We start from the raw sequence: 23,875 nt of genomic DNA on the forward strand, positions 1-23,875 counted from the left end.
CTGACTCATCTCAGGGACAGGACTCATCTCAGGGACAGGACTCATCTCAGGGACAGGACTCATCTCAGGTTAATTTGCATATGTATCTAATCGTTTTTTTTACACAATAAAAGCACACAGAGCTATGGGGACTGGGTATTGCGAATGTGCTAGCGGCCATCTAGCATCCCATGTCCTCAGCTCTATACACAAAATCCAGGTGACAGGTTCCCTTTAAACTCAGAGCAAGGACATTGTTAGACTAAGGCCATGCATAGAGGCCGTGGTTCTAAAACATCATTTTATAATAAATTGGTGCATTATTTTTTTTAAATGCTCTGCTTGCTGGCAGTGAATAGAAACATAGTTGTTTTTATTTAGATGCTACAAAGCTGTCCTGATGAGATGCTCGCAATATATCCATCTAGACTTAACAATGAATTCTCTCTCCTATCCTGGATGACTTGGTTCCTACCTACGCTGCTACATTTTGACTAGCTGTGTTAGCACCAATGGGTAGGTCTAGAAAGTTAACAAGATTGTTGCAGTTTTTCTAATAGTCATGGGAGCACACACAGTAAGCTGTTTTCCACAGCTTTGCTGTGTTGATTGAGACAGATTCAGCAGAGTCATGTCATTATCAGTAGAATGTTGGGATTTAGTGATCTTTGGTGCATTACATGAAGCCTAGACCAGGCAGGATATTAATCTATACACAATACACACAAATAGGGCTCTGTATACAGCTCCCATGTCACTACCTGGTCTCTGGGAAAGGGACACTACTCTTACAGGAGACTGAAATGGTCTATTGACACTTTTCTGACCATTGTCACCCATGCATTGCAGCTGCCATAAAACTCATTGGTGGACATTTATCAAGACTGCTGTTCCCATATCTAGTCTTGATCCCCATGCGCAGGAGTAAGATGCACTTAATTTATTAAGAGACAAATGGCTCTTAATAAATTAGTCATATCCCTGGCACTCCATGCACCAGAAATAGGTTATAATAAATCTGGTGGGCCACACTAAGCCCATCCACTCCCGCTAAGTAGTCTCCTTCTTATTGCCACTTCAGAGAAGTGGCGCAAGAAGCTTAAAATGTCACAAATTATTGTGCAAATATGGTATGCTGCATAATTTGCAACTTTTTTTTATGCCACAGATGTAGCCTTAAGTGTAGCCTCAGGTCTCTACTGGTGGGTATGGATGTGGACCTCCTCATCCATAAAGTACATACAACCAGAGACCAAGAAGCTCTTAGCTGTCATACATTGTAGGAGGGTTTAGGGTGAAATGTCTCACGTTGGCTTTCATATGTTCTGAGACAGTTGCGCTATACTGCTCCATCTAGTTATACTCAGTGTATTGTGCTGTCAGGTCTGTTATACATGGACCTCAGTATATAGGATTCTGTATGTAGGATGCTGCTGCCATTGATGACTTTTACAAAAGAGATAGTGGAGTGAGATCTGTTGGTTTAGCTGCCGGATGATATAAAGGTCAAACAGCGGCGCAGATAGGCATACTTTTGTTACTCTGCATTCATTCCTGACATGACCTATAGTGGATCTCAGGAGCTTTCGCTCTGAACAGCTGCAAGTTTAGTGCTGCTACTTTTAGCTCAGCCCTAATGCCGGAACAAAGGCTTGTAGGGCAGACGACAGCGGGCGATAAGTGGACTGTGCTAATCCTGATGCCATATTGTTGTCACACAGGCATTCACATGCTGCATTTACAACCATGTTTATGTGCCCTATAGTAAGCTATGTGACACAGTTAGGCGCAGGGCACACTGCATCGAGCCTTTCATTGGCAGTATACGTCAGGAAGATTTCCCGACCTATACCTCCAATAAAATGTCTCTGACTTATGCCACTCTAGGAGTATACAGTGGCATATGTCACCCAAAGGGTCCCATGGAAAGAAAGGTATACTACTGCATCCTGACTTGACCAAGGCCATAGAGACACTATTTTGGTCTCCATCAGGTGACATACGAGGTCTGACAATAAAGTTCACAGGCTCCCGCTTGTGAGCTTGTCGAGGCTCTCTATACAGAAACTCAAGTATGGTTTCATGCCCTTATCATATCAGCGCTTTACAAGCTGTGTTTTCGTAGACCTCCAACAATCTCATTCTGATTGGCGACTAGTAAAGTCTCTGCGTGTTTCTGAATACCGTCACAAGAATGTCGGAGCTTGAATTAGAGCAGAGAAAAGTTATTGGTAAACTTGGCAAGAGTGGAAGAGAAATCAAGGAGTTGTTACTGCAAGTTTATGGGGTTAATGCTAATACGAAAACAGCAGTTTACACGAGGATTAGAACTTTTTTCTAAAGCTGCGTGGAGAAGCCATTTGTCAGGAAGGAAGCATTTCATTTATTCATCTGGTCATATGAGGCACCCTTAGACTACTTTCACACCTGCGTTCGGTGCGGATCCGTCTTGTATCTGCACAGACGAATCTGCACCGATAATGCAAATGCTTGTATCCGTTCATAACGGATCCGTTTGCATTATTCATTCAAAAACAAGTCTAAGTCAAAACGGATCCAACTTGACTTACATTGAAAATCAATGGGGGGCGAATCCGTTTTCAATTGCATCATATTGTGTCAGTAAAAACTGATCCGTCCCCATTGACTTACATTGTAAGTCAGGACGGATCCGTTTGGCTCCACATCGTCAGGCGGACACCAAAACGCTGCAAGCTGCGTTTTAGTGTCCACCTCAAAAGTGCAACGGAGACCAAACGCAACAAAATTGATGCATTCTGAGCGGATCCTTATCCATTCAGAATGCATTGGGGCTGAACTGATCCATTTTGGGCCGCTTGTGAGATCCCTGAAACGGATCTCACAAGCGGACCCAGAAACGCCAGTGTGAAAGTAGCCTTACACGGGCAGATTATTGGGTTCATAGGAACGCTTGTTCCAGATCATCGGCCAGAACATCTGCCATGTAAATGCAGCTTAAGGGCAGTGAAAGTGTCAGTAATGAAGAGAGATCGGGATGACTAACAACAAGCAGAACTGACAAAAACATTGCAAAAGTTTGTCAAATTGGGCACGAAAAATCGTTGGCTGTCAGGAGCAGAGCAAGTGAACATCAACAGCGAAACAGTAAGGCCTCTTTCAGACGGGCGTTGCGGGAAAATGTGCGGGTGCGTTACGGGAGCACCCGCGATTTTTCTGCGCGAGTGCAAAACATTGTAATGCGTTTTGCACTCGCGTGAGAAAAATTGCGCGTGTTTGGTACCCAAACCCGAACTTCTTCACAGAAGTTCAGGCTTGGGATCGGTGTTCTGTAGATTGTATTATTTTCCCTTATAACATGGTTATAAGGGAAAATAATAGCATTCTGAATACAGAATGCATAGTAAAACATCGCTGGAGGGGTTAAAAAAATAAAATAAATAATTTAACTCACCTTAGTCCACTTGATCCAAAAGATCATGTGATGGATCATGTGATGACCGGAGTGACGTCACCACAGGTCCTATTGCTGCACAGAGATCAGATGAAGACAGAAGGAGATGCCGGGCTCCGCGATCAAGTGGACTAAGGTGAGTTAAATTATTATTTATTTATTTTTAACCCCTCCAGCGATGTTTTACTATGCATTCTGTATTCAGAATGCTATTATTTTCCCTTATAACCATGTTATAAGGGAAAATAATAATGATCGGGTCTCCATCCCGATCGTCTCCTAGCAACCGTGCGTGAAAATAGCACCGCATCCGCACTTGCTTGCGGATGTTTGAGATTTTCACGCAACCCCATTCATTTCTATGGGGCCTGCGTTACGTGAAAAACGCACAAAGAGGAGCATGCTGCGATTTTCACGCAATGCACAAGTGATGCGTGAAAATCACCGCTCGTGTGCACAGCCCCATAGAAATGAATGGGTCGGTATTCAGTGCGGGTGCAATGCGTTCACCTCCCGCATCGCATCCGCGTGGAATACTCGCCCATGTGAAAGGGGCCTAAGGAAAATCTTGGCATGGGGAAGGTTTTTGCAAAAATGGTCTTCAAGATGAACACAAACAAAGGAGAGTAAAATTTTCCAGGAACTTTTGAGGAGTCAAGATTACGTTTTGTCATCACAGGTCATGAAACATGGGTCTACCAATACAACAAGGCTGCCAAGTGCATAATGGAAGGTAATATGACAGCATCACTAAAAGCCATTCCACAAAACCAGTTCCAAAAGTGCTTCAAAGCGTGGACGAGGCGCTGGCACCAGTGAATAACTTCCCAAGGAGATTACTTTGTAGGCAGCCACAGTGAAATTCAGCAATGAGGTATGCGGCACTTTTACTGGCATGAGTTGGCAAACTTTATTGTCAGACCTCGTATACACAGGAGCTTTTTCCATTGTATACAGGTAAAACGAGAAAAATTAGAATATCGTGCAAAGTTCATTTATTTCAGTAATGCAACTTAAAAGGTTAAGCTAACATATGAGATAGACTCATTACATGCAGAGCGAGATATTTCAAGCCTTTATTTGTTATAATTTGATTAGGCTACTTTCACACCTGCGTTAGGGGCAGATCCGTCTGGTATCTGCACGGATGGATCCGCACCCATAATGCAAACGCTTGTATCCGTCCAGAACGGATCCGTTTGCATTATTCTTTTTAAAAAAATTCAAAGTCAAAACGGATCCGTCCTGACTTACATTGAAAGTCAATGGGGGACGGATCCGTTTTCAACTGCACCATTTTGTGTCAGTGAAAACGGACCCCATTGACTTACATTGTAAGTCAGGACGGATCCGTTTGGCTCCGCATCGCAAGCAGCGTTTTGGCGTCTGCATCCAGAGCGGAATGGAGGCAGAACGGAGCCAAACTGATGCATTCTGAACGGATCCTTATACATTCAGAATGCATTGGGGCTAAACTGATCCGTTTTGGGCCGCTTGTGAGAGCCCTGAACGGATCTCACAAACGGAATTCAAAACGCCAGTGTGAAAGTAGCTTTACAGTTTATGAAACCCCAAAGTCTCTAATTTTGAGGTACCCTTTGCTCAGGGGGTATGGATTAATTAGCTGACTAGAGTGTGACACTTTGAGCCCAGAATATTGAACCTTTTCACAAAATTCAAATTTTAAGCTGCATTAATGCAATTCCTTTTAATTTCCATTACTGAAATAAATGAACTTTTGCACCATATTCTAATTCTTCGAGTTTCACCTGTATGTTAAACATAGGACAGTGTTCACTGAGCTTAAGGCCCCATTCACACAACTGTATATGCGCTCTGCATCCGATCCACATTTTTGGTGGATCAGATGTGGACCCATTAATTTCAATGGGGCCACAAAAAATACAGACAGCACACCATGTGTTGTCCACATCTATATGTCTGTTCTGCAGCCTGGCATAAAAGATAGAACATGTCCTATTCTTGTCTGTTTTATGGACATGAATAGGCATTGTTAAAATGGGTCTGGGAAGTTTAGCACTGCACCATCCTTGTTTGTGTGTGATGGTAGTCGTCTTATCCTGACAGAACATTCCGAGAAAGATCCTTCACCCATCGCTTGAACATCTGTAATGTGGACTAAAATGTGTCTGTGAAATGAATGTTCACCAGATGATTGTTTGCTCAACTGCTATTCAACCATCGACCAAGTTCTATCAAATGTGTATGGCCTTCTTAAGGCAATGTACACCTTTGGGGGCAGTTTTATTATTATTATGGCATTGTACTCATTTTGACCTTAACCCTTTTGCTACCAGCGCTGTACACGTACGGCACTGGATCGATGTTTAAACAGAGGGCGCCATGGCCGGTGGGTCTCTGCCGATCGCGGTGATTACAACCTTTAGATGCCGTGATCAAGTGTGAACATGGTTTCTAAAGGGTGAAAACATACAGTGTTTGGGAAGGCCGGTAATGAATTCTAATAGGCTGCGTCTCTGTGAAGAGACCCAGCGTATTAGAGCTGCAATTGCTATGTTGGCCAGCATGTGGCAGGCCAACATAAGAAATCAAAAGTATGCATTTTGGTATGCCTTATTTTAGTTGTATAGGAAAGCACAGAAGACTGCAATTTCTTGTAAAGAGGGTCACTGCAAAACACGTATATCATGCTGTATACTTTTTTTTTTTAAATGGGACCCTATAAATTATGTATGTCTGTACAGTGGCATACACTGGGACGTTACATTGGAGGTATACCTTATTAAATGCAGTAAACTGCAGACGAAAGGTTCAAGTTGCAAGGTGCCATGACTTAGAACAATAAACTCTTTGTTCAAAATGTGTAGGTGTCTTCTGATTTTACTTGCAATGTTTTTAGAAATGTGACATCTATGTTTTATTGGAGGTTTCTTCTACTGCAATGTGCACTGAACATTACTGACACTAAATCTCAAAACTCAAGGCCTCTTTATAGAGATGAGCAAATTTCATATTTTCGTTTGGTGGTAAAAGCAGAATTGCGTTATGGATTCCGTTACCACGGACCATAACGCAATTCTATGACAGAATGCATAACAGAATGCCTATAGAGGCATTCCGTTATTCATTCCGTCATAATAGAAGTCTATGGCCTGCATAACGGATCCGTCCTGTTTCCGTTATGCAGGGGAGTCCTATCCATAGACTTCCATAGACAGCCATAGACTTCTATTATGACGGAATGCCTCTAAAGGCATTCCGTTATGCATTCTGTCATAGAATTGCGTTATGGTCCACCAAGCGAAGCGTGAGCGAATTTCATAACATGAAATTTGCTTATCTCTACCTCTTTACACTGCCCAATGTTCAGGCAGATTATTATGATCTGCCAGTGTAAAGGAGCAGCTGATTATCCGATGAAACACTCATTCATCGGGTAATAGGATCGTTGGTGCGGACACCTAAATCACTGCTTGTCGGCAAGCATCTCTATATAGCACCCGATGACACGTGTTCGGCTCAGTCTTAGTCAGGGAGAGCTGGAGAGCAGAAGGTAGAGATAGTGTAGGAGTGAAATAGGAATATTTTCGATTTTATACTTGTTATAGACCCTAAGGTCCTTTTAAGGACTATTGTTGTGTGTGGCAGCAATTTATATTTTTAGCGTAACCTGCGCTAAATTGCAAAAACTTGTTAGAGACCCAAAAGTCCTTTTAAAGGGAACCTGTCACCGACATTTTGTGTATAGAGCTAAGGACATGGGTTGCTAGATGCCCAGTCCCCATAGCTCTGTGTGCTTTTATTGTGTAAAAAAACTTATTTGATACATATGCAAATAAACCTGAGATGAGTCCTGTCCCTGACTCATCTCACTTACAAGACTCATCTCAGGTTAATTTGCATATGTATCAAATCGGTTTCTTTACACAATAAAAGCACACAGAGCTATGGGGACTGGGTATTGCGGATGTGCTATCGGCCATCTAGCAACCCATGTCCTCAGCTCTATACACAAAATCCCAGTGACAGGTTCCCTTTAAGGACTATTGTGTGTGGCAGCAATATACACTGCTCAAAAAAAGAAAGGGAACACTTAAACAACACAATGTAACTCCAAGTCAATCACACTTCTGTGAAATCAAACTGTCCACTTAGGAAGCAACACTGAGTGACAATCAATTTCACATGCTGTTGTGCAAATGGGATAGACAACAGGTGGAAATTATAGGCAATTAGCAAGACACCCCCAATAAAGGAGTGGTTCTGCAGGTGGTGACCACAGATCACTTCTCAGTTCCTATGCTTCCTGGCTGATGTTTTGGTCACTTTTGAATGCTGGCGGTGCTTTCACTCTAGTGGTAGCATGAGACGGAGTCTACAACCCACACAAGTGGCTCAGGTAGTGCAGCTTATCCAGGATGGCACATCAATGCGAGCTGTGGCAAGAAGGTTTGCTGTGTCTGTCAGCGTAGTGTCCAGAGCATGGAGGCGCTACCAGGAGACAGGCCAGTACATCAGGAGACGTGGAGGAGGCCGTAGGAGGGCAACAACCCAGCAGCAGGACCGCTACTTCCGCCTTTGTGCAAGGAGGAACAGGAGGAGCACTGCCAGAGCCCTGCAAAATGACCTCCAGCAGGCCACAAATGTGCATGTGTCTGCTCAAACGGTTAGAAACAGACTTCATAAGGGTAATATGAGGGCCCGACGTCCACAGGTGGGGGTTGTGCTTACAGCCCAACACCGTGCAGGATGTTTGGCATTTGCCAGAGAACACCAAGATTGGCAAATTCGCCACTGGCGCCCTCTGCTCTTCACAGATGAAAGCAGGTTCACACTGAGCACATGTGACAGACGTGACAGAGTCTTGAGACGCCGTGGAGAACGTTCTGCTGCCTGCAACATCCTCCAGCATGATCGGTTTGGCATTTGGTCAGTAATGGTGTGGGATGGCATTTCTTTGGAGGGCCGCACAGTCCTCCATGTGCTCGCCAGAGGTAATCTGACTGCCATTAGGTACCGAGATGAGATCCTCAGACCCCTTGTGAGACCATATGCATTTTCAAATCCCAGCAGTAGCTTAGCTGCGTTGGGAAACAGCAGCCTCTTGTGGCAAAACTGCATATTGACAACTCTAACAAGTAAAATTCACATCAACAGTATTAGAAACCGTATTTAAGCTGTGGTGGCTGTTTCACCCTCTTACACACCAACCATGGAGAGGATATTCCGAGGAGCTGTTTTCATCACTATTCCTTAATTTGGGCCTCTCGCCAAGCCCGCTTGAAGAGAGACATGAGGAGATCTTCTGCCCTGATTCACAAACTCTGGAGCATCCACAGTCAGAAGAAGATGACGGTGGGGAATGGCAATTAGTGTCTCAAGAGGTTGATGACGAGGATATGACACAGTTGTCAATAACTGAGGTTGTTGTTAGGTCAACAAGTCAGGCGGATGACCAGAGTGAGGAAGTGGAAGAGGAGGTGCTGGACGATGAAGACACTGACCCAACCTGGGAAGGTGGCAAGCCGAGCGAGGACAGCAGTACAGAGGGGGAGGGATCCGCAGCATCACAACAGGCTGGAAGAGGCAGTGGGGTGGCAAATAGGAGAAGGCGGGCCACACCAAACAGGCCCCCAACTGTTCCCCGGAGCACCCCCTTGCGGCACTCTCCCTTGCCAAGGGGTAGGTGTTCTGCAGTCTGGCGCTTTTTTGAGGAAAGTGCGGATAATAAAATAATTGTCATTTACAACCTGTGCCATACCAAAATGAGCAGGGGCGTGAACACTAGCAACCTCACCACCAGCAGCACGATCCACCACATGGTATCAAAGCACCCTAATAGGTGGGCCGAACGCCTGGGTCCACAACCAGTGTCTGCGGGTCACACCACTGCCTCCTCTTCCCCTGTGTTACGTGCTGGCCAATCCCCTGTCCAAGACGTAGGCCCATGAACCTGGACCTTCGCAAGCACCATCAGCTAGCACATCCACTTCTGTGTCCCACGGCACTCTGTCCCCAGCCGCCAATTTTTTTTTACGGTGTGCAGTCCCAGCCTTACACCAGCATGTGTCCCGTAACATCACCCGTGCCCTGACCAACGCAGTTATTGGGAAGGTCCATTTAACGACTGACACATGGACAAGTGCTTTTGGCCAGGGACGCTACATTTCCCTGATGGCACACTGGGTGAACGCTGTGGAGGCTGGGAGCGAGTCATACCCTGGGATGGCACAGGTGCTACCGACACCAAGGATTGCAGGCCCTACTTCCATCAGGGTTTCCGCCGCCATCTACGTTAGTGGCTGCAACCCCCCCCCCTCCCCACTTCTTTTCCTCCGCTTTCTCCTCCACTTCCACCTCTAAATTATCATCTTGCAGCACCAGTCAGCCATCAGTTAGTAGCTGGAAGCAGTGTAGCACTGCAGTGGGGCAGCGGCAACAGGCCTGCTTAAACTGATCTGCTTAGGTGACAAACAGCACACCGCCGCAGAGTTGTGTGGCAGGGGATAAGGGACCAGACTGAGCGGCAAGCTCACACACATACAATGCCAAGCCCACGTGTTCAATCTAGTGGTTCAGCGGTTTCTCAAAACCTACCCCAATTTGCTTAAGCTACTTGTGAAGGTGCACCGCGTGTGTGCCCATTTCCGCAAGTCATCGACAGCTTCCGCCGGTCTGGCAATGCTGCAGCAGCGCTGGAACGCGACGTTCCACATGTTGGCCAGGCTTTGTGAGCCGCAGAGGGCAGTAGTGGAATACCAGCTGCAACATGGTCGTCGCCTTTCCAGTCAGCTTCCGTTCTTCTCAAGTGACGAGTGGGCATTGATGTCTGGCCTCTGTACGGTTTTACGCAACTTTGAGGAATCGACACAGATGGTGAGCGGCTATAACGCTATTATCAGCGTAACCATCCCACTTCTGTGTCTTCTCAAATGCTCGCTGCTCACAACTAAGGTGGACGCTTTGCATGTGGAAGAGGTGGAAATGGGGGAAGAAAGTACACAGGGTGATAGCCAGACCAAAAAAATATACAATGCAACAGCACTCTGCAAACCAAATAAAGTACAATAATGCCCAAATAATAGAAAGTATTCTGGTGCAAATGCTACGCTAATAAATTTGAGATGCTTGGCAAATTATTTTGTACAAAATTATTTGGGCCCGTCTGCCAAAGATCAAGGTGATCTAAGTAAGACGGGAACCTAACACTAAATACCACATTAACTGATGCCATACTGGCCTCTATTACATTCAGGGAATGCAGGTTCCACATGCATGCCGAGCCCACATTAGATTATGCCTCTTATGGTGCCAAAATGGCCTCCATTATATTCAGGGGATGCAGGCTTCTCATGCATGCCGAACCAACACTATATAATACCTCTTTGGTGCCGGCCTCCATTTTGTTCAAGGAATACAGGTTCCACTAGCATGCTGAGCCCACTCTGTATTCCACCTTACCTGGTGCCAAATGGCCTCCAATACATACAGGGAGAGTAGGCTACAGCTTTATAGCTATACTAAATAAAATCAGCCTATAGGGCAGACAGGTTAATTAGGAGTGCACGACCAACAGAGTCAGCCAAACCTCCAATAAAAACTGCAAAGAAAAATTGGGGGTCAGTCAGCACATCCAGTGCGCGTTGCCATGGCTGAAAGCATAAAGGCAAAAAAATATACCATGCAACAGCACTCTGCAAACCAAATAAAGTACAATAATGCCAAAATAATAGAAAGTATTCTGGTGCTAGCCAGACCACCCTCAGTTTGTCTTCTCAGCGCAAATTGGATGATGAGGAGGAGGAGGAGCAGGAGACAGTTGCCTCCGCTACAGAGGGTAGTACCCATGGAAGTTTTATTCCATCTGTTCAGTGTGGATGGTTAGAAGAGGAGGAAGAGGATGAGGAGATTGAGAGTCATCCTCCTGATGAGGACAGCGAAGTCTTGTCTGTTGGGACTCTTTCACACATGGCTGACTTTATGTTAGGCTGCCTTTCCCGTGACCCTCGCGTTGTACGCATTTTGGCCAACACCGATTACTGGTTGTTCACCCTTCTCGGCCCCCGCTACAAAGAGAACTTCTCATCTCTCATTCCAGTGCTGGAGAGGACAAGCAAAATGGTGCAATACCAGAAGGTCCTTGTGGAAAAATTGCTCCAAAAATTTCCAGCTGACAACACTGGCTGCAGAGTACATAGTTCCTTGGCCAACCGAGGAGTGGAGACGAGGGGAACACACAGCAGTTCCAACAGAGGCAGGGCAACACTCTCCAAGGTCTGGGACAGTTTTATGACACCCCGTCAGCACCCTCAACCTGATGCGTGGCCTAGTGTCACAAGGAGGGAAACATTTTGGTAGATGTGAAGGAGTACGTAGCAGACCGTGTCAGCATCCTCAGTGATCCCTGTGTGCCTTACAACTATTGGGTGTCCAAGCTGGACACGTGGCAGGAACTGGCGCTCTACGCCTTGGAGGTGCTAATCTGCCCCGCCGCCAGCGTTTTGTCAGAGCGTGTATTTAGTGCTGCTGGGGGCATAATAACTGATGAGCGCATCTGTCTGTCAACTGAAAATAGTGACCGGTTGACTCTTATAAAAATGAACAAGGCCTGGATTGCCCCTGACTTCTCTACTCTACCAGAGGAAAGCGGCTGAACATAAAGGCACCCTAAATATGGCTTTTATGGTGTATGGAATACACTGTATTCCCATGCACCCCTTCCACCACTAAAAAGGGTATATGGTTCAATCTGCCTTTTCTCGTCCTCCTCCTCCATCATATCAACATGCTTATTAGGCTGCCCTCGTTCCTAATGTTTTAGAGGGTCAGCTCAGCAGCGGGTCCTCACCAATAATGTTTTAGAGGGTCACCAGCAGGCCCTCACCCATAATGTTCTTGAGGGTCACCAGCAGGCCCTCAACCATAATGTTATTGAGGGTGACCAGCAGGCCCTCAACCATAATGTTTTAGAGGGTCAGCTCGGCAGCAGACCCTCACCCCTAAATTTTTAGAAGGTCAGCTCGGCAGCAGGCCCTCGCCCACAAATTTCTTTAGATGGTCAGCTCGGCAGCAGGCCCTCGCCCACAATTTTTTTTAGATGGTCAGCTCAGCAGCAGGCCCTCCCCCACAAAATTTTTAGATGGTCAGCTCGGCAGCAGGCCCTCGTCCATAATGTTTTGGATTGTCAGCTCTGCAGCAGGCCCTCGCCCACAAAAATGTTTAGATGGCCAGCTCGGCAGCAGGCCCTCGGCCACAATTTTTTTTAGATGGTCAGCTTAGCAGCAGGCCCTCGCCCACAAATTTTTTTAGATGGTCAGCTCAGCAGCAGGCCCTCGCTCACAAATTTTTTTAGATGGTCAGCTCGGCAGCAGAGCCTCGCCCACAAAGTTTTTTAGATGGCAACTCGGCAGCAGGCCCTCACCCCCAATGTTTTAGATGGTCAGCACAGCAGCAGACCCTCACCCCTAATGTTTTAGATGGTCAGATCAGCAGCAGGCTCTCGCCCCTAATGTTTTAGAGGGTCACCAGCAGGCCCTTGCTCCTAATGTTTTTGAGGGCCATCAATCATAATTTTTTAAGGGTGTGTATGATGCTCTTCTTTATGTGTAATAAAGGGTGTATCGGAGTGCCTTTTCCTTGTAATTTTTGGCTGCCCTTTCCCTTAGTGCATAGGCTTTATGAGTGTAGGAGTCCCACTACCTGAACAATTGTACCACAATGTGAATGAGGCCCTCCTTTATGTGATATACAGGTTGTATCGGAGTGCCTCTTCCTTGTAATTTTTGGCAGCACTTGCACTTGATATACAAGTAAATATACAGGAAAGAATGTTTCCTAACATTTTTTCCTCTAAAATCCATTTTATCTTTGGTTTTGTGTGTATTATTGTCCGTCTGTAAAAGTGGCGTACTACTTGGACAACATCGTTCCCAGCAGCGACCTGGGAGTCCAAGATGCATCCAGACATCCTCCCCATGCTGTTCCCGAACCATTTCAGTGGTGTTTCCATAAATTTCTGACCTTTTCCTATGAACCAGTCACCCTCCCCTCCCTCTTCAGAGCAGGGGGTGCCTGGTTTAATGCTCGGGTTCTCCCATTGACTTCCATTGTGCTCGGGTGCCCGGTAGAGCACCCTAGCATCCCGAGGTGTTCTACTCGAGTACCCGAGCACTTTGGTACTCGACCAACACCAATAAGCAGCTAGCGGATTATCTGACACTGCTTATCTCAGGAAGGAAAACTAAGGATAAGGGTCCATTCACACGTCCTTAGTGTATTGCGGATCCGCAAATTGAAGATCCGCAATACACCTGGCCGGCACCCCCCATAGAACTGCCTATTCTTGTCCTCAATTGCGGACAAGAATAGGACATGTTCTATTTTTTTGCGAAGCCCGGAAGTTCGGGGCCGCGGCAGAGAAAATATGGATGCGGACAGCACACTGTGTGCTGTCCGCATATTTCTGTCCCGCAAAATTGTGGAACTGATGCGGACCCATTTGTGGACGTGTGAATGGACCCTAACAGAGGTTAAAGTCTGATCCTTAAAGAGATATTGAGGTACAGTTATATTTATATGACTGATTATTGGTAGGTACTATCAAAATTGGCAGGATCTGCTGACACATATCTAATGTCTATGTCCAGATTTAAAGGGGTTGTCTCACTTAGGAAATGGTGTTTATCAGGGAAAGAAAATTAATACAAGGCACTTACTAATGTACTGTGATTGTCCATATTGCCTCCTTTTGCTGGCTTCATTCATTTTTCCATCACATTATACACTACTCCTATACAGGGGTTAAGACCACCCAGCAATACAGCAGCAGTGGTCGAACTTGCACACTATGGGAAAAAGTGCCAGCCTTTCTGGTGGCCAGGACCGTGGGAGTGCACATAGGCCAGCACCTTTTGAGGTGAAAAAATATAATTCTAAAACTGTGCATAAATGTGGTGTAATGCATGTACTCTAGTTTTCTGGTGCATTTTGACTGAGTAAATCTCATTCTGTATGTTTGCATTCTGCAGGCACCAGTCTATAGTGAAGGGAAACAATGCTCTGCCCCCAGTGGACAGATTGTTGAAGTTCCTCGTGGACAGCTCAGCTGACTCCGGAGAGATTGTACAGTGTGCCAACTGTGACCTGGAGAGCAAAAGGCAGGTATGTAAAACCTAAGAGGATCCATTATAGCTCTGGACAATCTGAGGAAAAGGTACCTCCTGTTAGGGTTCTGGCTCCATCGCTCCCACTTGGGTGCTGCAGGTCTCGGTTCTCCCCGTGTAAGTATCCGGTTTAACACAGGTCATGCGATCAATGGTCATTTGATCATATGACGCATGGGTGACACATCACTGCTGAGGCCAGTCGTTTGGCTGCAGCAGCCATGCCAAACTGGATGTTAATACTGAGAGACCCAAGACCTGCAAAACTGATGGAGCCGGAACCCAGCAGTGGTGATCAGTTAAAGGGGTTGTCTGGGGTCAGGGGTGAACCCGATATAAGCTATTCTTTATTCTTTTACTCTATATGAGTGGAGCATTGGAGTATTTCCTTGCTCCGATGCTCCCCTTTGCCTTGAGCTGCATAGCGCTTTTTTTTATTGTTTTGTGTTTGTTATATTCCCTGTTGTTTGTATGTAGGCCTGAGACAGAGACCTCCATTCGTCCATCTGGGGAGAAATGGGTTGTCTCTGGTCCTAACCTCATTCCAGGGCCTTATAGGGATATAAGGGCCTAGGTATCCACCATATTAATATTCCTACCTTCAAGGTCTATTCATATTGATAGGTAGTTAGGGCCGGGATTAGGGTTGTGTAGGAGGTCACCTGTTCTTTCCCTAGTTTCCAGGCCAGTTATTGTTCCCCTTCCCTCCTGTGTTTAGTGTGGAGTTTTCCTCCGCACTGATCGTGACATTATAAACCTCCAAATAACCGTAATTTTGTTGTCTGTATCAGTTCAGCCATGTATGTTATCGCTGCACTGACCGGACAGCTACAGGGGCTGTCTCTGGAGGTGGATGACCTCTGTTCGACCGTCTCACAGATGCAGAGACCACTGTTGGCTGATCCTAGTAGTGGTTACCTGACCTGTCCTGAACCTAAAGTTGCTTTCCCGGATAGATTCTCGGGGGGTGTCACGATGCGCTCTGTGGATGGTTCTAGGAGGCGAGGACGGCCGGGGCGCGCCCGGCGTCGCCCGTTCCCGTGGTAACCACACTACGGCTGAGCTGCTCACTCGGCGCTCGGCTGTATTGGAACTCAGGAGTCATGTGACGCTGGCCCCGTCACATGACTCCACTAGCGCCCTATTTAAACGGGCAATCTGCTGGCCACAGATTGCCTGTTATTAAGGTCCTTCCTGCGATTACTTACCTGGTTGGTTTGGCTCCTGCTCGTGTTGATACTACCCGTCTGTCTCATCCCTTGGTCTTGGCGTTCCCTCCTGGTTTTGACTTCGGCTTCTTCCTGACAATCCTCCGCTTGCTCCTCTGGTAACTTGCTGCTCTCTTGGTTTCTGACTCGGTCCGTTTGACTTCTCTGTTGTTTGTATTGTCCATCTTCCCTGCACTTATCCTAGCTGAGGGTTTGTCGACCAGTTGTCCCTTGTCACTAGGACTTGCGAGTCAAGTAGGCAGGGACAGGGGTGCGGGTTGAGCTCAGTGGTCACTTCCCCATCCCCTGTGTGTGTGACAGAATAACAGGCCCAAATTACCACTGGTACCATAAATCCATTGGTTACCCTGACGGAGCATGTTTCTAATTTGACTCAGATGATTCAGGAGTTAGGGGAGAAACTCCACTTACATGAATCAGGACAGAGTGCCTCCATTCCTCATTCACCTAGTAATCATATGGATCCTCAGATAAAGCTTCCAGAACCCTTTTCTGGTGACCGTAAAAAGTTTCTTTCTTTTAAGGAGAACTGTAAGCTTTATTTCAGATTACGCCCTTTGTCATCTGACTCTGAGAGCCAATTAGTGGGCATAATTATCTCCCGACTACAGGGGGACCCCCAGGATTGGGCTTTTTCCTTGCCTTCCGACGCTAGTTGTCTCAGGTCCGTCGAGGGGTTATTTCAAGCTCTGGGAATTTTGTATGATGAACCTCACAGGGCCACGGTAGCTGAGACCGCTCTTAAGGCTTTGGTACAAGGAGATCAACCTGCAGAGGAGTATTGCACCCAGTTCAGAAGATGGTGTGTTCCCTCTGGCTAGAATGAACCAGCCCTTAAAAGCCAGTTCAGGTCAGACTTGTCAGAGAATCTTAAAGACCTATTAGTAAACTATCAGCTTCCTGAGACATTAGAGGAGACTATGACACTCGCTGTTCGACTTGATAGACGTGTTAGGGAGAGACGGCGGGAACGTTTGCTTTTTCCCCAGGAGGCGGTCCAGCCAGAGGTCTGTCCTATGAGCTGAGCCGATATCTCTTCTGAGGAACCCATGCAGATCGGGATGACTCGTAGAGATCAGCGTCGCCGATGTTGGGCCTGTTTCTATTGTGGAGACTCGGACCTTTGGATTAACCAGTGCTCCAAGAAGTCTTCCTCCGGTAAATTGATCAAGAAGGGGAAGCCTAAGAACCAGGTATATCCAAATGTGGTCAAGAGTAAGTTATTAGTACCTATTACTATCTCCATGGGTAATAACAAATGTTCTGGTAATGCTTTTATTGACTCTGGTTCTGCTGCCAACTTTATTGATCATAAATTTGCACTAGGGTTGGGCATTCTAATTTTGACACTACCCACTCCTATCCACATCATGGCTATTGATTCCACCCCCCGTACCGTGAAGTATTTCATCCCCGAGAAATCCTTGACAGTGAGGGTGTGCCACTCTGAAAAATGCTCCCTGTTAGTTATTGAAAACCTACCAGTAGAGGTAGTACTGGGAATGCCTTGGCTCCAGTTACATAATCCCATTATTGACTGGACCAAGGGAGAACTGGTGAAATGGGGGCTTAAATGCGACTCGTGCTTGCAGGGGTCTCATTAGAATCCGATACATTGCCCCTAGTCGTAAAGGAATATATGAATGTAAACAAGTGGAATAGACGGCTCTACTGCTCAGGTAAATGATAGAGGTGCAAGACTGCTTAGTCTGACTCACCCAGTCAAAAACATATAATAACAAGCAATAAAAGATAAGCAGGCACACTCTTAATTTGGGTACAATGTAATTTATTTATGGTCTGTTAATAATGTAATAGATAAAAAGAGTGTGGGTATAATTGGGTAGAGATCGGGAGTGTTGGAGTGGTCACCAGTAGGTAGAGAGGTGATAGATATCCTGGAGGAGGGTCCTGGGTAAAAATATGATGGCGAAAACCCGGGTAGGGGTCTTGTTTCGAAAAGAGAAAAAAATATATATATATATTATTTGGATAGGTAAATATAGAAATATAGGAAAATAGAAAAAATTGTTTGGAAGGTGCTGGGGTGATCACCAATATGTGGGAGGTGGTATATGCCCTAAAAATGTCCAAGGAAAAAATTGGTAGTAAATCAATCGTCTGGTGAAGATACCTGGAGTATGTTCAAAAATAAAAATCAAATAAAATAGTTGTGCACAAAGTCTTTCATGAAATTGATGAGATTATGGAAAAAGAGTAAAAAACCTAGAAAAACGTCCTTCATAAAAATATATAAAAATAAGAATAAAAATTGTGTCTCACAGTCTTTAGTAAGGTAGCCACTGTACGTAAATAAAATCAAGTAGATGATGTAAACAATATACAGAGGATATTATCCTATGTTGACCCTTTATATGACTCCGTTAGTAGGGTATATAGTAAGTAGCAATTTGGCAGTTTGCTATTTAACAGAGGGTGGTGCGTCTTCACAGGTATATTTGCCAATGGTGTATATGGCACTGATCTTTAGTAGTGATAATCCATGTATTGCTCTGTGGAAGAAAGGGCTACTCTGTGCCTAAGTGCGGCGTCCCGCACTGTCTCTGGCTACAGAGATCACTTACCCTTCTAGACGCTTGTGTTCTTTTTGGTCCTCTGATGGTGGTTCCTGGTAACTGGCTGTTGTACTCCAGTCCGGTCCTCGGGAGTCAGCGGCGTGCCTCGTGTTGTCAAGGACGCTGGAGGGCGTGGTTCGCGCGTCTGACGAGTGACGTATGTGGTCACGTGATCGCGGACTGTGTCCGGCTTGTTCGTAGCGCTTCTCCTGCTCTGTGGCAAATAGTGAATATTCCAGTGATCCAGTAATCCTCTTAATCCTCTTAAACGCGTTTCGGGAGTTTATCCCTTCATCAGTAAGTGGAGGATTCTAGTGGATGCTGTGGTTTTTATAGAGTGGTGTCAATCAATCACTTTGTCAATTAATTAAACCTAACGAGGAGGTTGATGTGTTGAATGGGTTGTTTTATTTCAATCCTCTTTGGCTCATTCATTTTGTGGCCAAATTAAAATATATAGATAGATGGATAGAAGTGTATTGCAAAAATTATATCTATACGGTTCAACATGTTTGTGTAGTTATCTAGGTGATGTTGATCAGTCCTATAGTAAAATTATTATTTATACCAATTGGTAGATCTGACCAATTTTTATGGTTTGAGTTTTCTATTTTCAAGGAGGAACCCTCGTATAACCTTTATATCTATTTCTGAGTGTAGTTTAGCAATGTGGATTGCTTTTTAGGCAAGTATTTGGTATAATGGATTTATTACTTTCAGGGAGTACAGATATATTATGTTTGTTATTTTTATTTGTGGGTGTTGCCTCTCAAAAGGGTGCCTGTGGTAATCCTGATGTGCTCCAGCCCTGGATACATGTGGGGGATACGCCCATGACGTCACTGGTCCGTAGTATAAAAGACCCAGCGAACATCTGGGTCCATCATTTCCACATGTAGCAAAAGGAACTGGGCCATCTAGGTATGGCCATTGGTATAATCTTTGAGGTGTAGGGGACTTGTTGGTCTTGGGGGATACTCGCATGTTATACTTTTGGAATTTTAGTTTTTTTATTTTTTATTTTTATTTTTAAGTTGTGAGTGTTCTGTCTTTATGGAAAGCCTGTTGTGGTGCTAATATTATCCAACTTTTTCACACTGGTCCGCAGTGTGAGAGCCAGTAGGTATTACTGTCTGTTGCTTTTGCATGTATCCAAAAGGAAAGGGCTACAAGTTATATAGCCCAGGTGGTGAGATTAATTAGTTATGACCTCAGACGTCTTGATATAATTTTGTTACTGGCATCAATCTTTTTAGTGTACAATGGGAGATATCTATTGCATCCATTGTATCACTGGTCTGTGATATGGAAGACCCAGTGACTACGCAGGTTAATCATAGATATAGGAACAGGGAAAAATATGTAGTATGAATGGGTACATAAGGGTATCTTGAATATAGTGGTGATCTCCATATGTTGACCACCCTAAATTTGCGGTATATTGGATACTGAGCATATTTTCAAGTGTAGTAGGGGGCTCATCCCATCTCAAATTGCGGGGCCTAGTTGATGTATTGGTCTATTTTGTCTTTGTCTTTTGAATTTTCTTGATGGCCTAGTTGTTGTTCAAGTCTTTTTGTTTGGTATTTACTTGTCTCGTGTATTGTAGGGTAGTGGATATCTATGAGTGTGGGTAACTTGAGTGGTATTGTGGTTAGTGAGGGGCAGCCGCTCGCCAAGGGGCAACCGGAAGGAATGAAATAACCATCCCGGTTACCCATCGGGGAGCGGCAACCCCCCATCAAAGGAACCCAAAAATCTCCATTTCTGCATTTAATCCATTTGGTAGAACAGAGTTGAATTCAAAAATTCTTCTGGACTCAACTCTGGACATTTTTTCTATAAAATTGCCCCCTCTCCAGTCTTTCTTTACCTTTTCTAATGCTGTGTATTTCAGTCCGGATGGGTCCTTATTGTGAATGATACTGAAGTGATTTGATAATGTGTGTTTGTCGTAACCTTTCCTTATGTTTGCTATATGTTCTGATACACGTTTTTGAAGTGTCCTTTTGGTGCGACCTATATATAGTTTTTGGCATGGGCATTCTAGTGCGTATATCACTTCTGTTGAGCTACATGTTAATTTTAGAGGTGACGTAGGTGGTTTTCTTTGGAAATGATGTTGTTCGGCAATTGTTGCATTTTCCGCATCTAAAGATGTTGTCTGCCCATTTTTGGATAGTTGTTGTATGTTCTTTGTTGTATTTGATGGTGGGTGCAATTTTTAGACCTAGATTTGGGGCTTTGGTGAAGGTGATTAATGGAGTGTCGTTAATGATGGTCCCTATTATTTTATCCTGTTTTATATGATACCAATGGCTATTAATGATCTTTTTGCTTTTTATGTACTGTGGATTATATGGTATTATAATCCTGGGTGTAGTGTCTCCTTCTTCTGATTTTTTGGCTAACTTATTGAAAAATGTTTTCCTTTCCATTTTTTTGACTTTGTTTAGTGATGTATTTAGTAGTTCAATGGGGTATTTTTTATCTATAAATTGTGTTTTCATCTTTTCAGCTTCTTTGTCGAAATCAGATTCTGTTGTGCAGTTTCTCTTAACTCTGCGAAATTGTCCTTGTGGGATATTGGTGAGCCATGATGGTAGGTGACAACTGTCGTATTGAATAAAACTATTTTTGGATGTTGGTTTATGATAAGTGGTACATATGAGTTTGTCATTTTCTATTGTTATTTGTAAGTCTAGGAATTCTATTTTCGATGTGCTGATGGATGAAGTGAATTTTAAGCCGTATGGGTTTGTATTGATAGTGGTTAGAAATATGTCTAGGTTTTCCTTACTGTCTTGCCAGATGAATATGATGTCGTCAATGTATCTTTGCCAGAGCACCAGATCCGACCCCAGTCTGGGCGCTATGGTTTCGTCCTCCCACTGCGCCATGAATAGATTTGCGTAACTGGGGGCGAATCTGGTGCCCATGGCTGTTCCTTGGGTCTGTATGTAAAAATCTGAGTTCCAGTAAAAGTAATTATGGTTGAGTATGAATTCTATGCCTCCTATTATATAGTCTATCTGTTCCGGTGGTAATGTGGCCTCTTTGGTCAGTTGTTTTTTAACTGCTTCTGTACCCTGTTGATGATTTATGCAGGTGTAGAGTGATTGGACGTCTAGTGTTCCTATATGCCAGTGTGTTTCAAATTTTAAATTCTCAATTATTTTAATGATTTGTGTCGTGTCTTTAACGTATGAATGGATGTTTTTTACTCTTGGTTGTAGTAGTGTATCTATGTATTGTAATAAGTTACTAGTTAATGATTGTATACCGGAAATGATAGGACGACCGGGTGGATTAGTTTTATTCTTGTGTATTTTCGGGAGGCAGTATAGTGCTGGCAATCTTTGGGGTGTATTTATTATGAAAGTGTATTCTGTTTCGGATATGATACCATTTTCTTTCCCTTTTTCACAGTATTGTATTAGTTCTTGATAATATTGTTCCGTTGGGTTGTTTTTGAGTTTTTTGTATGTGTTGTTATCTGCTAGTTGTCTCATGCACTCGTTGTTGTAGTCAGAGATACTTTGGATGACGATCGCTCCTCCCTTATCTGCCGGGTGTATTATTATATCTTTCTCCTTCTGTAGTTGTTTTATAGCCTCTGTTTCCTTTCTAGATAAATTGTTCCATTTCCTTGGTTGTTTAAATGCTGCGAGTTCTTGTCCTATTTCTTGTCGTGGATATTTTTTGGAGGTACTTTTTAGTGAGGTGTGTTCATATGTTTTATTAAGTATGTTTTCTTTCGTTATGGGGTTCTTCATATAGTATTTTTTCAGACAGAGTTTGCGAATGAATTTTTCTATGCCTATGTATGTGTCGAATTTGTTGTGTGTATTGGTTGGCGCGAATTTTAGTCCTTTGTTTAAAAGGTTGATTTGGGCCTTATTTAGCGTCACATTGCTTAGGTTAATAATAGTTTCCTCGTGGTGCTCTATCTGTTGTATTTTGGTCTTGTATCCCCTTCCTCTACGTATCTTTTTCTTGCATCGTGTTGCCTTGTTTGATAGGTTTGATGGTTGTCTCTCCTTTGTGGGGCTTGATGTTTCTCCCCTGATTGTTGTGTTCTTTTCGGATGTTGTGGGTTGTGTTGATGGTGTGGTCTGTAATCTTGTTCTGGTGATAATTGTCTGTATCGTAGGTTGTATTTGTGGTTTTGGGGGGTAGCTGATGGGGAACGGGGTGGTCTCTGTCTGGTGTGGGATCTGTGGTGTGGAGGAGTCCGGTCTAAAAAATGGTTCTATTCTTCCAGTACTTCAAATCTATTGCTTGTGGATATTGGGTATTTTTTTCAATTTTTGGGGTGCGATCTGTTGAGTATTGTCATTTTTTTCCCCTTCTCTATGGTTGTCTATCTCCTTGTCTATGGGTTTGTGCACAACTATTTTATTTGATTTTTATTTTTGAACATACTCCAGGTATCTTCACCAGACGATTGATTTACTACCAATTTTTTCCTTGGACATTTTTAGGGCATATACCACCTCCCACATATTGGTGATCACCCCAGCACCTTCCAAACAATTTTTTCTATTTTCCTATATTTCTATATTTACCTATCCATATAATATATATATATTTTTTTTTCTCTTTTCGAAACAAGACCCCTACCCGGGTTTTCGCCATCATATTTTTACCCAGGACCCTCCTCCAGGATATCTATCACCTCTCTACCTACTGGTGACCACTCCAACACTCCCGATCTCTACCCAATTATACCCACACTCTTTTTATCTATTACATTATTAACAGACCATAAATAAATTACATTGTACCCAAATTAAGAGTGTGCCTGCTTATCTTTTATTGCTTGTGAATATATGAATGTGTTCTCTTCCTCTGACCCCGAGAGTCTACCGCCCCATAGGTCTTACGATTGCACTATTGAGTTGATAGAGGGTGCCAGGTTTCCCAAGGGACGCATCTATAATCTTTCTAAGCCTGAACGCAAGGCCATGGAGGAATATGTTAAGGAGAGTCTCCTTAAGGGGCACATTAGGCCTTCTGTATCTCCTATGGGGGCGGGATTTTTTTTTGTCAAAAAGAAGGATGGGGGCCTCAGACCTTGTATCGATTATCGGGAATTAAAACAGATTACGATTAAGAATCAATACTCCCTCCCGTTGATTCTCGATTTGTTTATTCAAGTACTGGGGGCTTCCTGGTTCTCTAAAATTGATTTAAAGGGGGCATATAATATAATTCCAATTAAGGAGGGAGACGAGTGGAAGACAGCTTTCAATACTCCAGCTGGACACTTCGAATATCTTGTAATGCCTTTTGGACTCAGCAATGCGCCAGCGGTGTTCCAAAATTTTATGAATGATATTTTCAGAGATTTCTTAAGTAAATTCGTAATGATGTATTGATTTTTTCCCCTGATTTTGAGAGTTATGTGTTTCATGTGAAACAAGTGTTGGAGGTTTTGAGGAAGAATCAATTGGCTGCCAAACAGGAGAAATGTGTTTTTGGGGTACAAGATATATTATATCTCGGGTATGT

The 23,875-nt window shown here is 44.2% G+C and overlaps 1 protein-coding gene across 4 annotated transcripts in view; it reads left to right on the forward strand.

Annotated features, from left to right (window-relative positions):
• The window catches only part of RNF207 (ring finger protein 207), a 291,616-nt gene that overhangs the window by 5,409 nt on the left and 262,332 nt on the right, over positions 1-23,875 (forward strand). For all 4 annotated transcript variants that reach the window (XR_005778481.1, XM_040429604.1, XM_040429593.1 and 1 more), the window contains exon 3: positions 14,422-14,554. Coding sequence is in view for 3 of the 4 variants with exons in the window: in XM_040429604.1 (XP_040285538.1) it covers positions 14,422-14,554 (133 nt within the window). In the remaining variant the exon portion in view is untranslated. The remainder of the gene's footprint in view (positions 1-14,421; positions 14,555-23,875) is intronic.

This window comes from Bufo bufo, chromosome 1, assembly GCF_905171765.1.
Source record: "Bufo bufo chromosome 1, aBufBuf1.1, whole genome shotgun sequence".
Classification (NCBI taxonomy): Eukaryota; Metazoa; Chordata; class Amphibia; order Anura; family Bufonidae; genus Bufo; species Bufo bufo.